The sequence below is a fragment of the Bombus pyrosoma genome, linkage group LG2 (assembly GCF_014825855.1).
Source record: "Bombus pyrosoma isolate SC7728 linkage group LG2, ASM1482585v1, whole genome shotgun sequence".
Classification (NCBI taxonomy): Eukaryota; Metazoa; Arthropoda; class Insecta; order Hymenoptera; family Apidae; genus Bombus; species Bombus pyrosoma.
The window spans coordinates 3,387,066-3,401,096 of record NC_057771.1 but is presented as its reverse complement, the minus strand read 5'-3'; the positions used below and the strand labels follow the sequence as shown (position 1 = coordinate 3,401,096).

Here is a 14,031-nt window from a genome sequence, read left to right as displayed (position 1 = left end):
AAAGGACAATGAAAATGAAAGAGAAGGAGAAACTGACAATCAAAGCGATTCACAAATATTAAAGGCCCGCCATAAGGTGAGATCTTTAACTCAAAATTCAAACTTTTTTATTTTTTATTTGTGATTAATGAAAACATATAACCTCATATGCAAGATAGTTGAATTCGTCTCAACAAACACCGGCGTACATACTAAGGAAAAAGAATACGTGGTTTCATGCAACGGTGAAAAAATATTCATGCCAGTACAATTACATGTATGAAAAAATATACACGCCAAGTGCCAAAGATTAATGTTAAATTTAAATGGTGTATCGAAAAATATTAAAATTATTACATCATTTTACTGATTCATTATCGTTTGGAACAGAATATTCTCTTTTCTTCTCTAAAAAAAATATAGTAAACAATTAATTTCTCTTTCTTAGGAAATTTATAATTAGTTTCATTATTGCGTTATTTTGTCATTCTCGTACTTGTCTATCTCGGATAGAAAATTAGATATGAACTTTTCTGTACAATGCCAGTGTGCAATCAAACAGGTCACATCTCTAACTTGAAGCTTAAATACATAAATTCTTGTATATGATAAATTGCAACCAAACAGGGCAGATCGCTAACTTTATAGGTTTTTGTATATGCTAACTTTAGTTAACCTCAGTTCTTCGCCGTATGGTGCAGCACTAGTCCGGAAACGACCAGATCTATAAGCGTGAGCACTTTTATTTCCTCTCTGGCAGTAATAAAGTTAGTGGACTATAGTGTACAAATGGGAGTGGAGGGACAAATTCATGTCACGTGACACAAGCGACATTTAAGTTGTTGAATGGTAGTAGAGGTAATATGACGTCATGTATTTCTCGAGAGTCGAAAGGGAAAGGAATTTGAGGAGAGAATTCTCCTGGCAACAGTGGCGGCAAGCGGTAAGACAGTTGGCAAAGATGGAAACATGGCGGGGGTACTCACTAATTGTGGTGTATCCCGAAATGATTGTCTAGTTTCTCTTTTGGTGCGTTTGTAATTTTTAAATGTAATTATTACATGTTTATTTTATTTTATAGAATTTTCCTAGAAGTTTCTTCAAATAATACATAACTATTATAATAGCTAAAAAAATAAAATATAATATTTTTATTGTAATTTTTTGTTATTTTAAGATATTATTTTTTTATTTATCAAAGGAGTTTTTACTTTATAGTTGTACATTTAGGCAGGAAAGAATATCTGAAAGAATTCAATTAATTTGCGTTTGTTTTCTACAAATATTTCATGCTGCTATATTTATTTATTTATGATATTTATGTAGTATTATGAATAAGATATATCAACAAATACAATATCTTGGTATTTTTGTTAAGTTATGTAATAATGTTACTACTTTTTATACACATTTCTGTCATCTTTTTGAAAAACAGTAAATATTCAGTTTAGTGAGGTTATGTTGAGTTCAAAAAAATATTTGTTGATATGAAATAATATTTATAATGTAAAGAATAATTATAGGTTATAGGGCCAGCAGAATTATGTCACAAAGTTTCTGAAGGATTACATGAAAGTGCAAAAGAAAGGAAGTGGCGTATTGTTGTACATCAGTGTGAACTTGTTGCTAAAATCATAGAATCGAGCTTAAGTCTTGGTATAGATTTCATTATTTTTGTTTTTGACTGGAGAACTACTCAATCTTTATCTGAAGTAAGTAGATATAAGTATATATGTCTAATAATTATAGTCTTTATGATTTAATATTAATATCGAAGAAAATTATTTCTCAAGGTAGAAACAAATATAAGTCTCATAGATGAACATTATATCATTTCTGGAGCTGTATGCCTTGTAAATTGTAGAGGAATTTCAAATATTATGGGATTGACTTCCCACAAATCAGCAAAAATACGAGAGAAATACAATATTCGATTTTTATCTGCTAATGTTTTTGTAAGTTGTATATGTATATATTTCCTTTTGTAATTTATAATTATTCTATTAATTCTTATATTCCTCTTAGAAACCACAAATTTGTGTTCAATTAAGTAATAGAATACTGAATTTAGTGGAAGCTATATTGGGCATAACAAGTGGAATTCCTACTACTGGTCTACTGATATAAAACTTTGTAAAACTTGTTCTTATATTATTAATATTAAAATGAAGAAAACAAATAGTAAAAATCAAGCATATGCTTCTAGTCAAGAAGACAGTGAAAATGATAGTGATGAAACTGAATGTAGTATTGGCAGCAATTCAACTGCTGGTACCCATCGCAGTGATACACCTACCCGCAGTGCTCGTTATAGAAGAAAGGGTCGGCGTAGAAGTAAAACAGCAAAATATAAACCATGTACAGACAAGCCCCTTTACAAATATTGCTGCAGTGTTAAAGAAGATCATGGACAGCCATTGTTTGGAGTACAATTTAATCATCATTTAAAAGAAGGTGAACCATTAATATTTGCTTCAGTAGGAAGCAATCGAGTAAGCATTTATGAATGTCCAGAAGGAGGAAATATCAGATTACGTCAGTGTTATGCAGATCCTGATCCAGAAGAAAATTTTTACACTTGTACTTGGACTTATGATGATTCTGGGAAACCTTTATTAGCAGTTGCTGGATCACGTGGTGTTGTAAGAGTTATTAGTCCTGTAACTATGACTTGCATCAAACATTATATTGGACATGGTCATGCAATAAATGAATTAAAAATTCATCCTAGAGATCCAAACATATTACTTTCAGCATCAAAAGATCATGCTCTTAGATTATGGAATATAAAAACTGATGTATGCATAGCAATATTTGGTGGTGTTGAAGGTCATAGAGATGAAGTCTTAAGTGCTGACTTTGATATGAAAGGAGAACGTATTATTTCATGTGGTATGGATCATGCTCTGAAACTATGGTCATTGGATAAGGCAGATATGCAAGAAGCAATAAAGCAGTCTTACTATTGTAACCCTAGTCGTAATGGAAGACCTTTCGATTCGATACTTCAACACTTTCCAGATTTTACTACACGGGATGTTCATCGTAACTATGTTGATTGCGTTAAATGGTATGGTGATTTCATTTTAAGTAAATCTTGTGAAAATTGTATTGTTTGTTGGAAACCAGGGCGCCTTGAAGATTCTCAATTACGCAGTGGAGAAACAAGCGCTACAGTTTTACATAGGTTTGAGTTTAAGGAATGTGATATATGGTTTATACGATTTTCAATGGATTTTTGCCAACGTACAATAGCTTTAGGAAATCAAGTGGGTAGAACATATGTGTGGGACTTAGAAGTTGATGAACCTGGTCAAGCACGCTGTTATTCACTGCAGCATCCACGATGTACTGCACCTATACGTCAAACTAGTTTAAGCAGAGATGGTTCAGTTTTGTTATGCGTTTGTGATGATGCTACTGTATGGAGATGGAATCGTGAACATTAATATCTCTATAATACATACAATGGTGCCTTTTTATATTTACATAACATACTGTATTAGATGCTTATTACTGCCTTTATAATTACTATAAATAGTAAATTGTAAATTTATAACAGCGTATATTTATAAAGTAATTATAATAATTTCTCTATTCATAAGTAATTTATGAAAAATTAAAATTTAGATATTTATATATTTTATTACTAATTATAATATCCTCTTTATAAAAAAATGTGGAGCTAGTTTTTTATACGTGGAAATGTATCAAAAGGAATTTGAAGAATTACATTATGTTGTATTCATAGCAATTTTAGAAAGCTTTATATACCTCTATATGGCTCTAATTTTTCATACATAATATTTTGCGCACTAGTATAATTATTTCACAAAATAAAGTTATTTTGTACAAATATTTAACTATTCCATTTTATAATTAAACTTTAATCTAAACTTACTTGTAACAATATTTCACTTGTGATAAAAAATTAATGCATTTTCTTATAAATAGTAAACAACAATAATATGAAATGACAATAATATAAAATCAAATATTTAAAAAACTTTCTCAAAATTAAGATAACTTCTAATTCTTTTTTATGATTAAAATAATTTCGTTTATAAACATAGAAATGAAGAATCTGACAAGACCTCGATTCTCTCATATTTTTCAATATCCCACGACTAGATTTGGAATATAAGCACAAGCAGATGATCCCAAAAGTTTCGAGAATCCAAACAATACAAAAGTATTAAGATCTCATTCGATTTCGTCCAAATTTTTCCGACCCTCGAAACTCAAGTTTCTCGTATAACTACAACCCGTGATACAATTCTTATATTTTTAAATTTTTACTATAAATTTTAAATTTGCTTCAATTTACTATTCTTCAGTGACTGATTTATACACTGATTTGACAATAATCCTATAATTGAATTGTAATAAAAAATGATGGCTATGGAAGACCAAAGCAATTATTTGAAGTTATATACTTTTTATCCATAAAGAAAAATCAAAAAATACATAATCATTAAAAAATTGAATATTTATGTACTTCAAATACAATATTATCTTTGAAGATGTAATAAATAAGTGCCAAAATGTGATTTATATGTAAGCAGGAAATGTATTGTAAATAGAAAATTTTGATTTTATGAATAATTGCTTAATAGTGAATTAACAACTACAGCACTTCTTTTTGCTTCTTTGGAATCTTTGTCTTCACCTTGTCGTTGTTGCATATCCTGTTGTCCTCTAATTCTAATGTTGTGCTTCTCTTTGAATTCATTTATTTCGAGCCCTTTTTTTGTTAACTGATCATTTAGGGCATCTATGACTTTAATTAACTACAAATTTTCAATGTTGTATTGTATTTTTAATTGTATAAAAATAAAAAATTATACATGCAAATTATTTTAACTAACAATGAACAAAAATAGAACAATTCTAACCTGTTCTTTATTTGTTACCAATGCAGGCATTACATCCTCTACAGTACGTTCACATAAAACTCCTCCAGTCATTCGATAGCATTTTCTTTTCGGGTCTATATTTTTCAATGTATCAATTACGATCCTAAAAAATGATAAGAGTATATCATTTAAGCAATAAAATGATAATGTATGCTATCTGAAAGAAGATACATTATAAATAAATTTATAACATTGTTTCATTATAGAACTTCCATTAAAATTTCGTGACATGAAAGTTTATGTCAAGTTATTTTTTCTACCTGTTCAAAATATTTAAAATATATTTATAGTAAGCAATAAAAATAAAGAATATAGGTTAGGAAACACATACTTGTGTTCATTTAGTTCCATCTCCATTTCTGACAATTTATTGGCCATTGCCCTTTGTTCATTGCGAAGCATTTGAAATTCAGATAATATTTCTGTGGTAGACTTCGTACCTTTTGAAGACTTTCCTGATTTTTTATCGCTAGCCATATTAGGAGCTCTATATTACTTCTTCATCCGTGAGATTCAGCAATTCAGCATGGATACAGCGATGCTTTTGGCGCGTGACGTTTCTTAGTTAAGATCGATTTATACATAAATATATCGATTAAATTTTTAAATTCGATACATTTGTAACAAAGTAATGTCAGAAGAATTGTTTATTACATTACTTTAAGTATATTCAAATTTTGTATTGTACAAAAATAAATAAGTAATTAAAAATTCAATCTTGCTATAATAAAGAAAACTGGGTTTTAATAAAAATATTAACTTTTATCATATACATTATTTTATTCGAAACTATAAGAAATATTATACATAAAGTACAGGAAATGAAGATTTTATTTATATTACGTATATATTTCATGTATTAGTTTAAACATATATTTTGCACATGAATTTTTTTGGATTAAATAGTTTAAGATTTATAAACAAAAATTAAGGTAATAATCAAATCTCTTTATTATTTTTTTTACATTCTATGAGATGAAATTTCATTTTGTGCGTTGTTTTTTGCTACAAAATGTAGCAAAATCCTATAAAAGTAAATTATCCACATATTGCATTTTATGCAGAAAGATAGAAGAGCAATATATCATATCTAAAATGAATAATATTTATACATAGAAAGTATATTTTGCTCACCAATTAATACATTCAAGCTCACAACATAAATAAAAAATCTCAGATAAAGCTACTCACATCATCATATATTTGTCAAAATGTTGCACTAGAAGAATTGTTATGTCTCTAGACATAAATGTCTTTAACTTATTTAAATAATACAATTAATCTTAAATAATACAATTCATGAGCAGTGGCAAGTGACATACATTTCTTTTTGTTATTAAATGATGATATGTTATAAATAATTTTTTAGGCATATATAAGTTTACTCATCATATCAAATTATTTTATTCTTTACTATCTAAATTTAGATATTAAACAGGAATGCAAAGAAAATGAGTATTATAACATTAAACCTTCTTTTGTATAACAAGTTTCATTATTATATTAATCACTTCATTATACATTCATGAGATGTATATACTTTATATACATATGTTAACGTGAATGTAAAGTATTACACATATTATTTACTGTACATGTATTCTAATAGCAAGCATAGTCTCAAACACAATATAATATTATCAGCCTTCCAAAATGAAATATAGAATAATAACAGTTTAATGTAGAAGTTATGTAAAAGATATACAAAAAATGTTAAAATTAATACATTCAATATTATTATATGTAAAGGATGTAAATAATGTAGGAATATAGTATTCAACAACAGTTATATGAGGAAGTTAATATTCGATCCTAGCAATCAAATATTAAAGTTATGTATTAAAATAATGAAATAAGTTTAAGCAGACATTTTGCAACATATTTTCAGTATTTAATGAAAAATTATACGATATTTAAATTATATAAATATCTTATAATTCATAATATTTTCATTTGATTGCATGTCTTTCACAAAATATAAAATTATAAATTTCTAAAAATGTTTTGTTCTGAAGACTTATTTGATTATCACAACTGCAATCTTTTTTATATTTGAGAATTTAAAATAATACGCTTTAAATTGATAATAATAAATTCAAATAAACTAAAAATGACCACATTCTCAAATTTATAAAATTTTACTGTAATATATTCTATATTGTAAATGTATATATATAGAACATATCATAAGAAAAACTTAATTTACTTTAAGTCATGGAAGATATTATACCTTTGAAGTAATAGATGCATGTGTCACCTTACATATTATAAATGTATTTATATGAATTGAACAGCACATTATACAAATATATTGTGTATAGGAATGTATTTCTTTTTCCCCAGAGTGTCTCATTTTAAACACTTCTCTTATCTATTGCAAAAGTTGTTGTAATAAATTTCAATAAATAAAAATTTTCGTATAACGAAAATTTATGAATGTTAAATATGCAATAAATAATGTACTAATTATAATACATTTTATAATACTATTACATTAAAGTAATTCTGCAAAGTTCCTTAAGAAAGAAAATTTACTCAGGGGGATATATATTCAAGATTTAGTTTTCCAATTACATGTATACTTACTGAAAAATAGTTAAGAGGTTACTGATATAAAACTACCCCAAAATATAGTAAGTTTATTTTACTAATATATAAGTAATAATATGTAAAATAATGAAATAAATAAATATAGATGTGTTCACATCATAAAAATATGAATTTCTCTTATCTACAATTATAAATGGGAAAGTTATATTGTCCTTTTATTTTGCTATTATCTGCACTAAAGAAGATATGTAAACGTTATTGAGATGAACACTTCCTGTGATTCTGCATAAAAAACTATTTTATCATTTCCAAAACTTCATTCCCTTAAAAAAGCTATCTTTAAGTGTACTATCTTCTTGCATGATTCAATACCAATTTTTTTCTATAATTGCATTTAATTTCCAATACTTAAATATGTATTATTGTAATTTTTTTCGTTTATATACAGTAAAAAATTTCGCAATTTTAACCGTTTGAGTCCCAGAGGTCTCTGAAAAAACAGGGTCGAAAAATCCCGAACAGTACGATAGTGCCTATCTTAATCGATTACGAAGAGAAACAAGCGGCGCAATAGCGCTCGTTATATTTGTTATTTTTATGAAATACATCTATATTATTATATATGCGTGTTATTAGTTTATAAATATTTCAAGTTTTGTTCAATAAAAATTACTGAGAAGATAACAATGAAATACAAAATACCGTCAGTCGTTCGTAGCATTCAAATGTACTGGGACTTTTCAACACAAAATCTAAACAGCGCAATCGCGCTGCTTGGGACTCAAACGGTTAATAAGTTTTGTTTCCATTAAAAATATCAGCATTTTAATGTAAATTATCTTAAAACGAGAAAGCTATTGGTTTTATAATGTTACTAAACCGACGTTTCGGAATTCAATCTTAGTAAGAATTTATTAGATTTAGGATGTGCGAGCTGTTCTGTAAGGTGAAAATGAGGTAAATGATGTACTGTACATAACAGAGCTACTTCACCTTGCCGTAACTGAAATTCGCAACCATTTGCGAGAGGTCGTGAAGGCAATTCTCCTTCACAGACTAAAGCCCAATGATGCGATCTTTTCTGTCGTTCTTTTTCGTTTGAAAGAACAGGGCTGGTTACGAAAAAGGGTTCTAAAAATGCGCGCGGTGCTGCATCTTGAGCCAAACATCGTGCAAGTCGATTTAAAATAGACTCAACAGAATGACGCGGTTGTTGCCGCGTAACTCTTAAATATTTCTGCAAAGCTCTTGCCATAGATGGAAATACTGCTTGTGCAGCTTCCATGGGATCCATAGGACCAGGATTTGGAGTAGACTCAACTTCTGAATGCAAACGTTTTATATGTGCAAATGCTTCTTCAGCGGCAGTGATTAATCTTGCTCTACGTTTTCGTACTCTACGTTCATAATCATGTTCCTCATAAAAACGTTCATTGTGACTGGAATCTCTACGACGAGTTTGAGTTGTTATGACTGCTCTATCACCACTACCTCCTCGTGACTGAACACTGCCAGTTACTCCACCATCAACTTCATAAAACTTGAAGCTTGATTGTTTTCTACCAGATTTTGATACTGGGAGTCTTTCTAGATATGGATTATAAATAGGAAATTCTGTATAATATCTTTCTAATACCCATACTGCTGCTCGCTGTATTGACAATTGTCCTATTGCATAAGATCGGGATTCACCATCTGGTGATCTTACAATCTTAAATATCAACATTATTATAAATACAATGTACTAAGAATAAATATAAAGAAGTAATTACACAAAAATGAAATGCACTTACTTTAAGATAAAAGATAGGCTGTTGATGGCGAATTTCAATTAGCAATATAGCAATATAATGTATGAATAGTAGAGTATCTGCAAGAGTACCTGCATAATTTACTAAATTTTTATATTCTGTTATTTCACCATTAGCAGCAGTCTTAGCACTCTCAGTAACCTATAATTTATAATGATATAAAAATACTGTAATTGAGGAGATCTTTAGTTAATAAAATTATCTCTAAAGTTAATAAAATTATGTACCTGAACAACATAAAATAACCAGTAAGTACAAATGCATAATGTAGTAAGAAGCAACACTCCCGCTCGGAATAAGAATATGCGTGGCATAGTAGCATTTTTTGAGCGTAAAAACACAGCCCAACTCCCAATACCTAATAGCACCAATTTAAAGGCTAAACCTAGTAATTGGCCTTTACATTCAGCATTACAAGATAATAACTGAAGCTTCTGTTGCATAGTTAAAACAGTTGTAGAATCAGGAAAAAATCCTAACTTAGGCAATATAACCATTGTTATAGGACTAAGAAAAGCACTTAATCCAAGCATCATAGCTATAACTGGCCCCATAAATCGATTACAGGAACTAAATGATCCATCATTCTCATTTGGCCAATGGCTCACATCTTCAGTTGATTCTGATCTATCAGAAGTATTTCCAGTAACAGCTGTAGTATTTTCACCCCAGTTTTCATCTTGAGGTAAAATTTGTACTTCTATAACTTCTTGACCCAAATTATCAACACTATCTCCTCTTACATTAACAGTTGTTTGAAAAGGTGCCATTTCTGTGGAATCTAAATTGTGTCTTTCTTTCTTTTGACTACGAGTTGTCCTTTAAAAAAATGTTTATGTTAACAGAAAGGTCATAAAAAGAAGCCTTTAACTAAGTTATATTTTCTTTTGATTAACTAAAGTACCTGGTACTTCTATGTGAATGTTGCCTGTGATGAGATTTAGAACTATGAGTACGATGATGTTTTTGAGAAGTTCTGCTATGATGGCTATGGCTATGCTCGCTAGCCCCCGATTTTACGCTCTCCGTCTCCATTCCCCGGCAAAGGCTACCGCCCTGCTGTTACCCCATAAGAGCATACCCTCTTCCACTCGTGACCGAACACCAAGCACATGTACTTACGTAAATGTATCAAACGTAAACTTGAAATTTTATCGAATTATAAAATGGTATGATATGAACAACGAAGCATTTTTCAAGCTTGAAATTTTTTGCTGCTTTGACATTTTAAAACAACGAATATATTTCTTTTACATATGATATTAGTTCCATTAAAAATTATTATAATAAAGTTACTTATTTAGTGCAGGATTCTGTTAAAGTACTAAAAAACAGACGCCGACACGCCTAACGTTTATTATTCTGACCCCCTCTAACTTGTCTTGTTACCACATTCCGGAATAATTGTTAGGGGAAAACAGCATGAGTTCCTAGGGATGTTATATAAAGAAATAAACAGTATTAAATTTTTATGAAAGTAATATATATAATGTAAAAATCTTACATTTAGTCGCTTTTTCACTAATTATAAGTTGCTTTGTAATCATATTGATAATATTGATATACCATTGAGAACAGGTCAAAAATATTGGTGCCAATACTGCTTCAATAAAACGTAGCTTTAGGCTTCTGATCTTATTATCATACCTAATGAACACAAAATACGCAACAATTGACGGAATTATTTGAACGGTTGATTCTTTTTTCAAGGTAGGCTTTTTTGTATATATGATCTTACATATATAAGTTTTAGTAAAATACTGTTCACTGAAAAAGAAACTAGTATATTATGGATCACCAATCATAAAGAAAACTCTTTATACTAAATTTGCGATAATGCTAACAAAACCGTGACAGATGAAAAGTGTTAAATAACCAGCTAAACAGGTAGGTACACGAAATAAACAATAATATAAAACAATATTATTTTATATATTGTTGAAACTATTTTATTATGAATTATACTTATGCATTAATAGCTTTCAAAAATCTTGAAGAATATTAGTATTTTATGTAAATATTTGATTAACTTTTTTTTTTAATTACTGGTACATTTTACATTATAAAAATAATTGTATGCAATGCATTGAAATGATTAAGGATAATTATTACATTACATTAATATAACTAGTTGTTGATTTTTGGTTTTTATGTGTATATATATATGTATATATATATATATATGTATGATTATAGAAAAATATAAACATGGCATTACGTACATATGGTGATAAACCAATAAGTTTCCAAGTAGAGGAAAATGGAGAATATTATTGTATTGGTTCAGAAGTGGGCAATTATCTACGCCTATTTCGAGGATCATTATACAAACGTTACCCTGGAATGTTCAGGAGATCCATTACAAATGATGAACGTAAAAAATTAGTAGAGCTTGGCTTAAGTCAACATGTACTTGCATCTAGTGTATCTCTCTTAAGAGCTAGTGAAGTAGAAGATATTATCGAGGGTAATGATGATAAGTATAAAGCTGTATCAGTACATTCAACAGAACCTCCAGCTCCTAGGGAAGGAAAATCAAAAAAATCGATGCCTTGGGTGCCTAGTTTACCAAATAGTTCACACTTGGATGCTGTACCTCAAGCTACACCAATTAATCGTAACAGAGTACATAATAAAAAAGTCAGAACATTTCCTTTATGGTAAATACTTAATCTCTTCCATATTTATATGAAAACAGATACTTAACAGATGATTTTTATTCTTTAAAAGGTGATTTATACATGGTATTATTCAACATAGAACATTGTTAATACTATAATAAATTTTGAATAAGATTTATTATGTTTGTTGTATTTTTCTAGTTTTGATGACACAGATCCATCAGCAAACTTAGAAAATGCAGCACAACAAGAAATGTTAGTTCCAATTCGATTAGATATGGAAATTGAAGGACAAAAATTGAGGGATACTTTCACGTGGAATAAAAATGGTGTGGTTTCTTGTGTACCAATTATATATTATATAATCATATGTTATCACAATAAAACACTAATTTTTTTTAGAAAGTCTCATAACTCCTGAACAATTTGCTGAGGTATTATGTGATGATTTAGATTTAAATCCATTAACCTTTGTACCAGCCATTGCACAAGCCATAAGACAACAAATAGAGGCTTTTCCACAAGAAACAATTTTAGAAGATCAGTGTGATCAACGAGTTATAATTAAGTTAAACATACATGTAGGAAATACATCTTTAGTAGATCAAGTAGAATGGGATATGTCTGAAAAAGAAAATAATCCTGAGAAGTTTGCAATGAAACTGTGTGCTGAATTAGGACTTGGTGGAGAATTTGTTACTGCTATTGCTTACAGGTAAGTACAGTTTTGCCTTAAAATAAACAACTCGTTATTCCCTCTTCTTTATTTGAACTCGCCAGAATGAGAATATGCACAATGCTTTCTCACTCTCGTATTAGCGATTCTGACGTATTATATCCTACTTGGTCAATCACTTTTTGATTTGCCGCTATCTCGAGCTTCCCGCTCGTTCTATGTCTTTTTTGTCCCATTTGAAAACAAAGTCAAACTGAATAGTATACCTGACTCGTAATAAGCAACTGACTGGCCTCAAGCACTTTGCTTATTTCTAGGAAAACTATATAAGTAATCTAAATAATTTATAAAATATTTTAATAAAATTTATTAATATATCTTAATAAAATTTACTTTAGTGTACGAGGACAATTATCATGGCACCAAAGAACCTATGCATTTTCTGAAGCACCTTTACCTACTGTAGAAGTACCTTTTAGACCACCTTCAGAAGCTGATCAATGGGCTCCATTTTTGGAAACATTAACAGATGCAGAAATGGAAAAGAAAATACGCGATCAAGATAGAAATACGCGGTAAAAACTATTATGTTATATAATTCAACAACTATAATATGCATAAAATAAATATGTAATTACATTATTTTTATACTTTTTGTTCCAGGCGTATGAGACGTTTAGCAAACACTACACCTGGATGGTAAAGCATGTAAATTATAACGATAAAAAATCACGGCGTTATACTTGTAGATTTATTCTAAAGATATCCATTTTTAGAGATTTTTAAACTTTAAATATAATAAATAAACCCTTATATCAAAATTTAAATAGAGAATAAAATACATTTTAATAAAAATTTACACATTTACCAATATCACAATATAGCTAATTAATATAAAACTTTATTATCAAAAAGTATTTCTATCTTCTTATAATCATTCCCTATTTACATGTTCTTACTTACATGTCGTGATTGATGTTACATAACCAAAGAAATAGAAAAAAGGTCTTGATAATCAACTTAATTTTAACTGTTTATGAAATATATATCATGTGATCATGTAATGAAACACTCATAATATTGATAAGTAATTTTTAATCTCTTCTATTTACTATAATCCAGACTTTCATGTTTTAAAAATGTTTTACAGTAATGAAACAATCAAAAGTATATGGCTAAATAACATTCGTCTTATCTACTTAATTAGTCATTCATTTTATTCTGAATACTCAATTTTGGTTATCTTCATAATTATTTATTTTAACATCAACATGATAGAAAAATATCAAGTAAAATTTCTAACTTGTTGAAAAAATATGCTATTTAAATTATACTGTTTTACTTATAATTTTGTTATACTTATAAATTACGTACAATTAGCAATATAAATAAAAATATAATATTTATAGATAAAAATTAATGCAATAGAATTTGGATTAAAGTAGCTTATAATCCTTAATCTATAAATTTTAATTGTA

General features: G+C 28.6%; 5 protein-coding genes and 1 long non-coding RNA gene across 8 annotated transcripts; 3 read left to right on the top strand and 3 right to left on the bottom strand.

The window, feature by feature from the left end:
* Window positions 1–735: 735 nt before the first annotated feature.
* Window positions 736–2,327, top strand: LOC122576126. Its single transcript, XM_043746020.1, has 5 exons — window positions 736–1,008; window positions 1,503–1,691; window positions 1,773–1,934; window positions 2,005–2,112; window positions 2,186–2,327. The coding sequence occupies exons 1-4, from the start codon at window positions 949–951 to the stop codon at window positions 2,104–2,106; spliced, it is 513 nt and encodes a 170-aa protein (XP_043601955.1). The 5' UTR covers window positions 736–948; the 3' UTR covers window positions 2,107–2,112; window positions 2,186–2,327.
* Window positions 2,011–3,835, top strand: LOC122576098 (polycomb protein EED-like). Its single transcript, XM_043745976.1, has 2 exons — window positions 2,011–2,433; window positions 2,494–3,835. The coding sequence occupies exons 1-2, from the start codon at window positions 2,145–2,147 to the stop codon at window positions 3,426–3,428; spliced, it is 1,224 nt and encodes a 407-aa protein (XP_043601911.1). The 5' UTR covers window positions 2,011–2,144; the 3' UTR covers window positions 3,429–3,835.
* On the bottom strand, window positions 3,722–5,433 carry LOC122576137 (probable prefoldin subunit 2). Its single transcript, XM_043746022.1, has 3 exons — window positions 5,227–5,433; window positions 4,875–4,998; window positions 3,722–4,769 (listed from the first exon to the last, which is right to left on the bottom strand). Exons 1-3 carry the CDS (start codon window positions 5,370–5,372, stop codon window positions 4,575–4,577), a joined length of 465 nt encoding a protein of 154 aa, XP_043601957.1. The 5' UTR covers window positions 5,373–5,433; the 3' UTR covers window positions 3,722–4,574.
* A 389-nt stretch (window positions 5,434–5,822) lies between these two features.
* LOC122577789 (vang-like protein 1) lies at window positions 5,823–10,948 on the bottom strand. 2 transcript variants are annotated; one of them, XM_043749371.1, is made up of 5 exons: window positions 10,823–10,948; window positions 10,161–10,686; window positions 9,484–10,075; window positions 9,239–9,397; window positions 5,823–9,156 (listed from the first exon to the last, which is right to left on the bottom strand). In XM_043749371.1, exons 2-5 carry the CDS (start codon window positions 10,289–10,291, stop codon window positions 8,320–8,322), a joined length of 1,719 nt encoding a protein of 572 aa, XP_043605306.1. In that variant the 5' UTR covers window positions 10,292–10,686; window positions 10,823–10,948; the 3' UTR covers window positions 5,823–8,319. The 2 variants fall into 2 exon arrangements, with proteins under 2 accessions (XP_043605306.1, XP_043605305.1); XM_043749370.1 differs by having other exon boundaries at window positions 10,761–10,888.
* On the top strand, window positions 10,832–13,374 carry LOC122577790 (SWI/SNF-related matrix-associated actin-dependent regulator of chromatin subfamily B member 1). 2 transcript variants are annotated; one of them, XM_043749373.1, is made up of 6 exons: window positions 10,832–10,966; window positions 11,453–11,916; window positions 12,079–12,206; window positions 12,280–12,592; window positions 12,952–13,128; window positions 13,217–13,374. In XM_043749373.1, exons 2-6 carry the CDS (start codon window positions 11,465–11,467, stop codon window positions 13,254–13,256), a joined length of 1,110 nt encoding a protein of 369 aa, XP_043605308.1. In that variant the 5' UTR covers window positions 10,832–10,966; window positions 11,453–11,464; the 3' UTR covers window positions 13,257–13,374. The 2 variants fall into 2 exon arrangements, with proteins under 2 accessions (XP_043605308.1, XP_043605307.1); XM_043749372.1 differs by having other exon boundaries at window positions 10,924–11,143.
* Window positions 12,360–13,081, bottom strand: LOC122577794. The gene is made up of 3 exons (XR_006320421.1): window positions 12,947–13,081; window positions 12,591–12,875; window positions 12,360–12,501 (listed from the first exon to the last, which is right to left on the bottom strand). It is a non-coding gene; the product is annotated as an uncharacterized LOC122577794 (long non-coding RNA).
* Window positions 13,375–14,031: the final 657 nt, after the last annotated feature.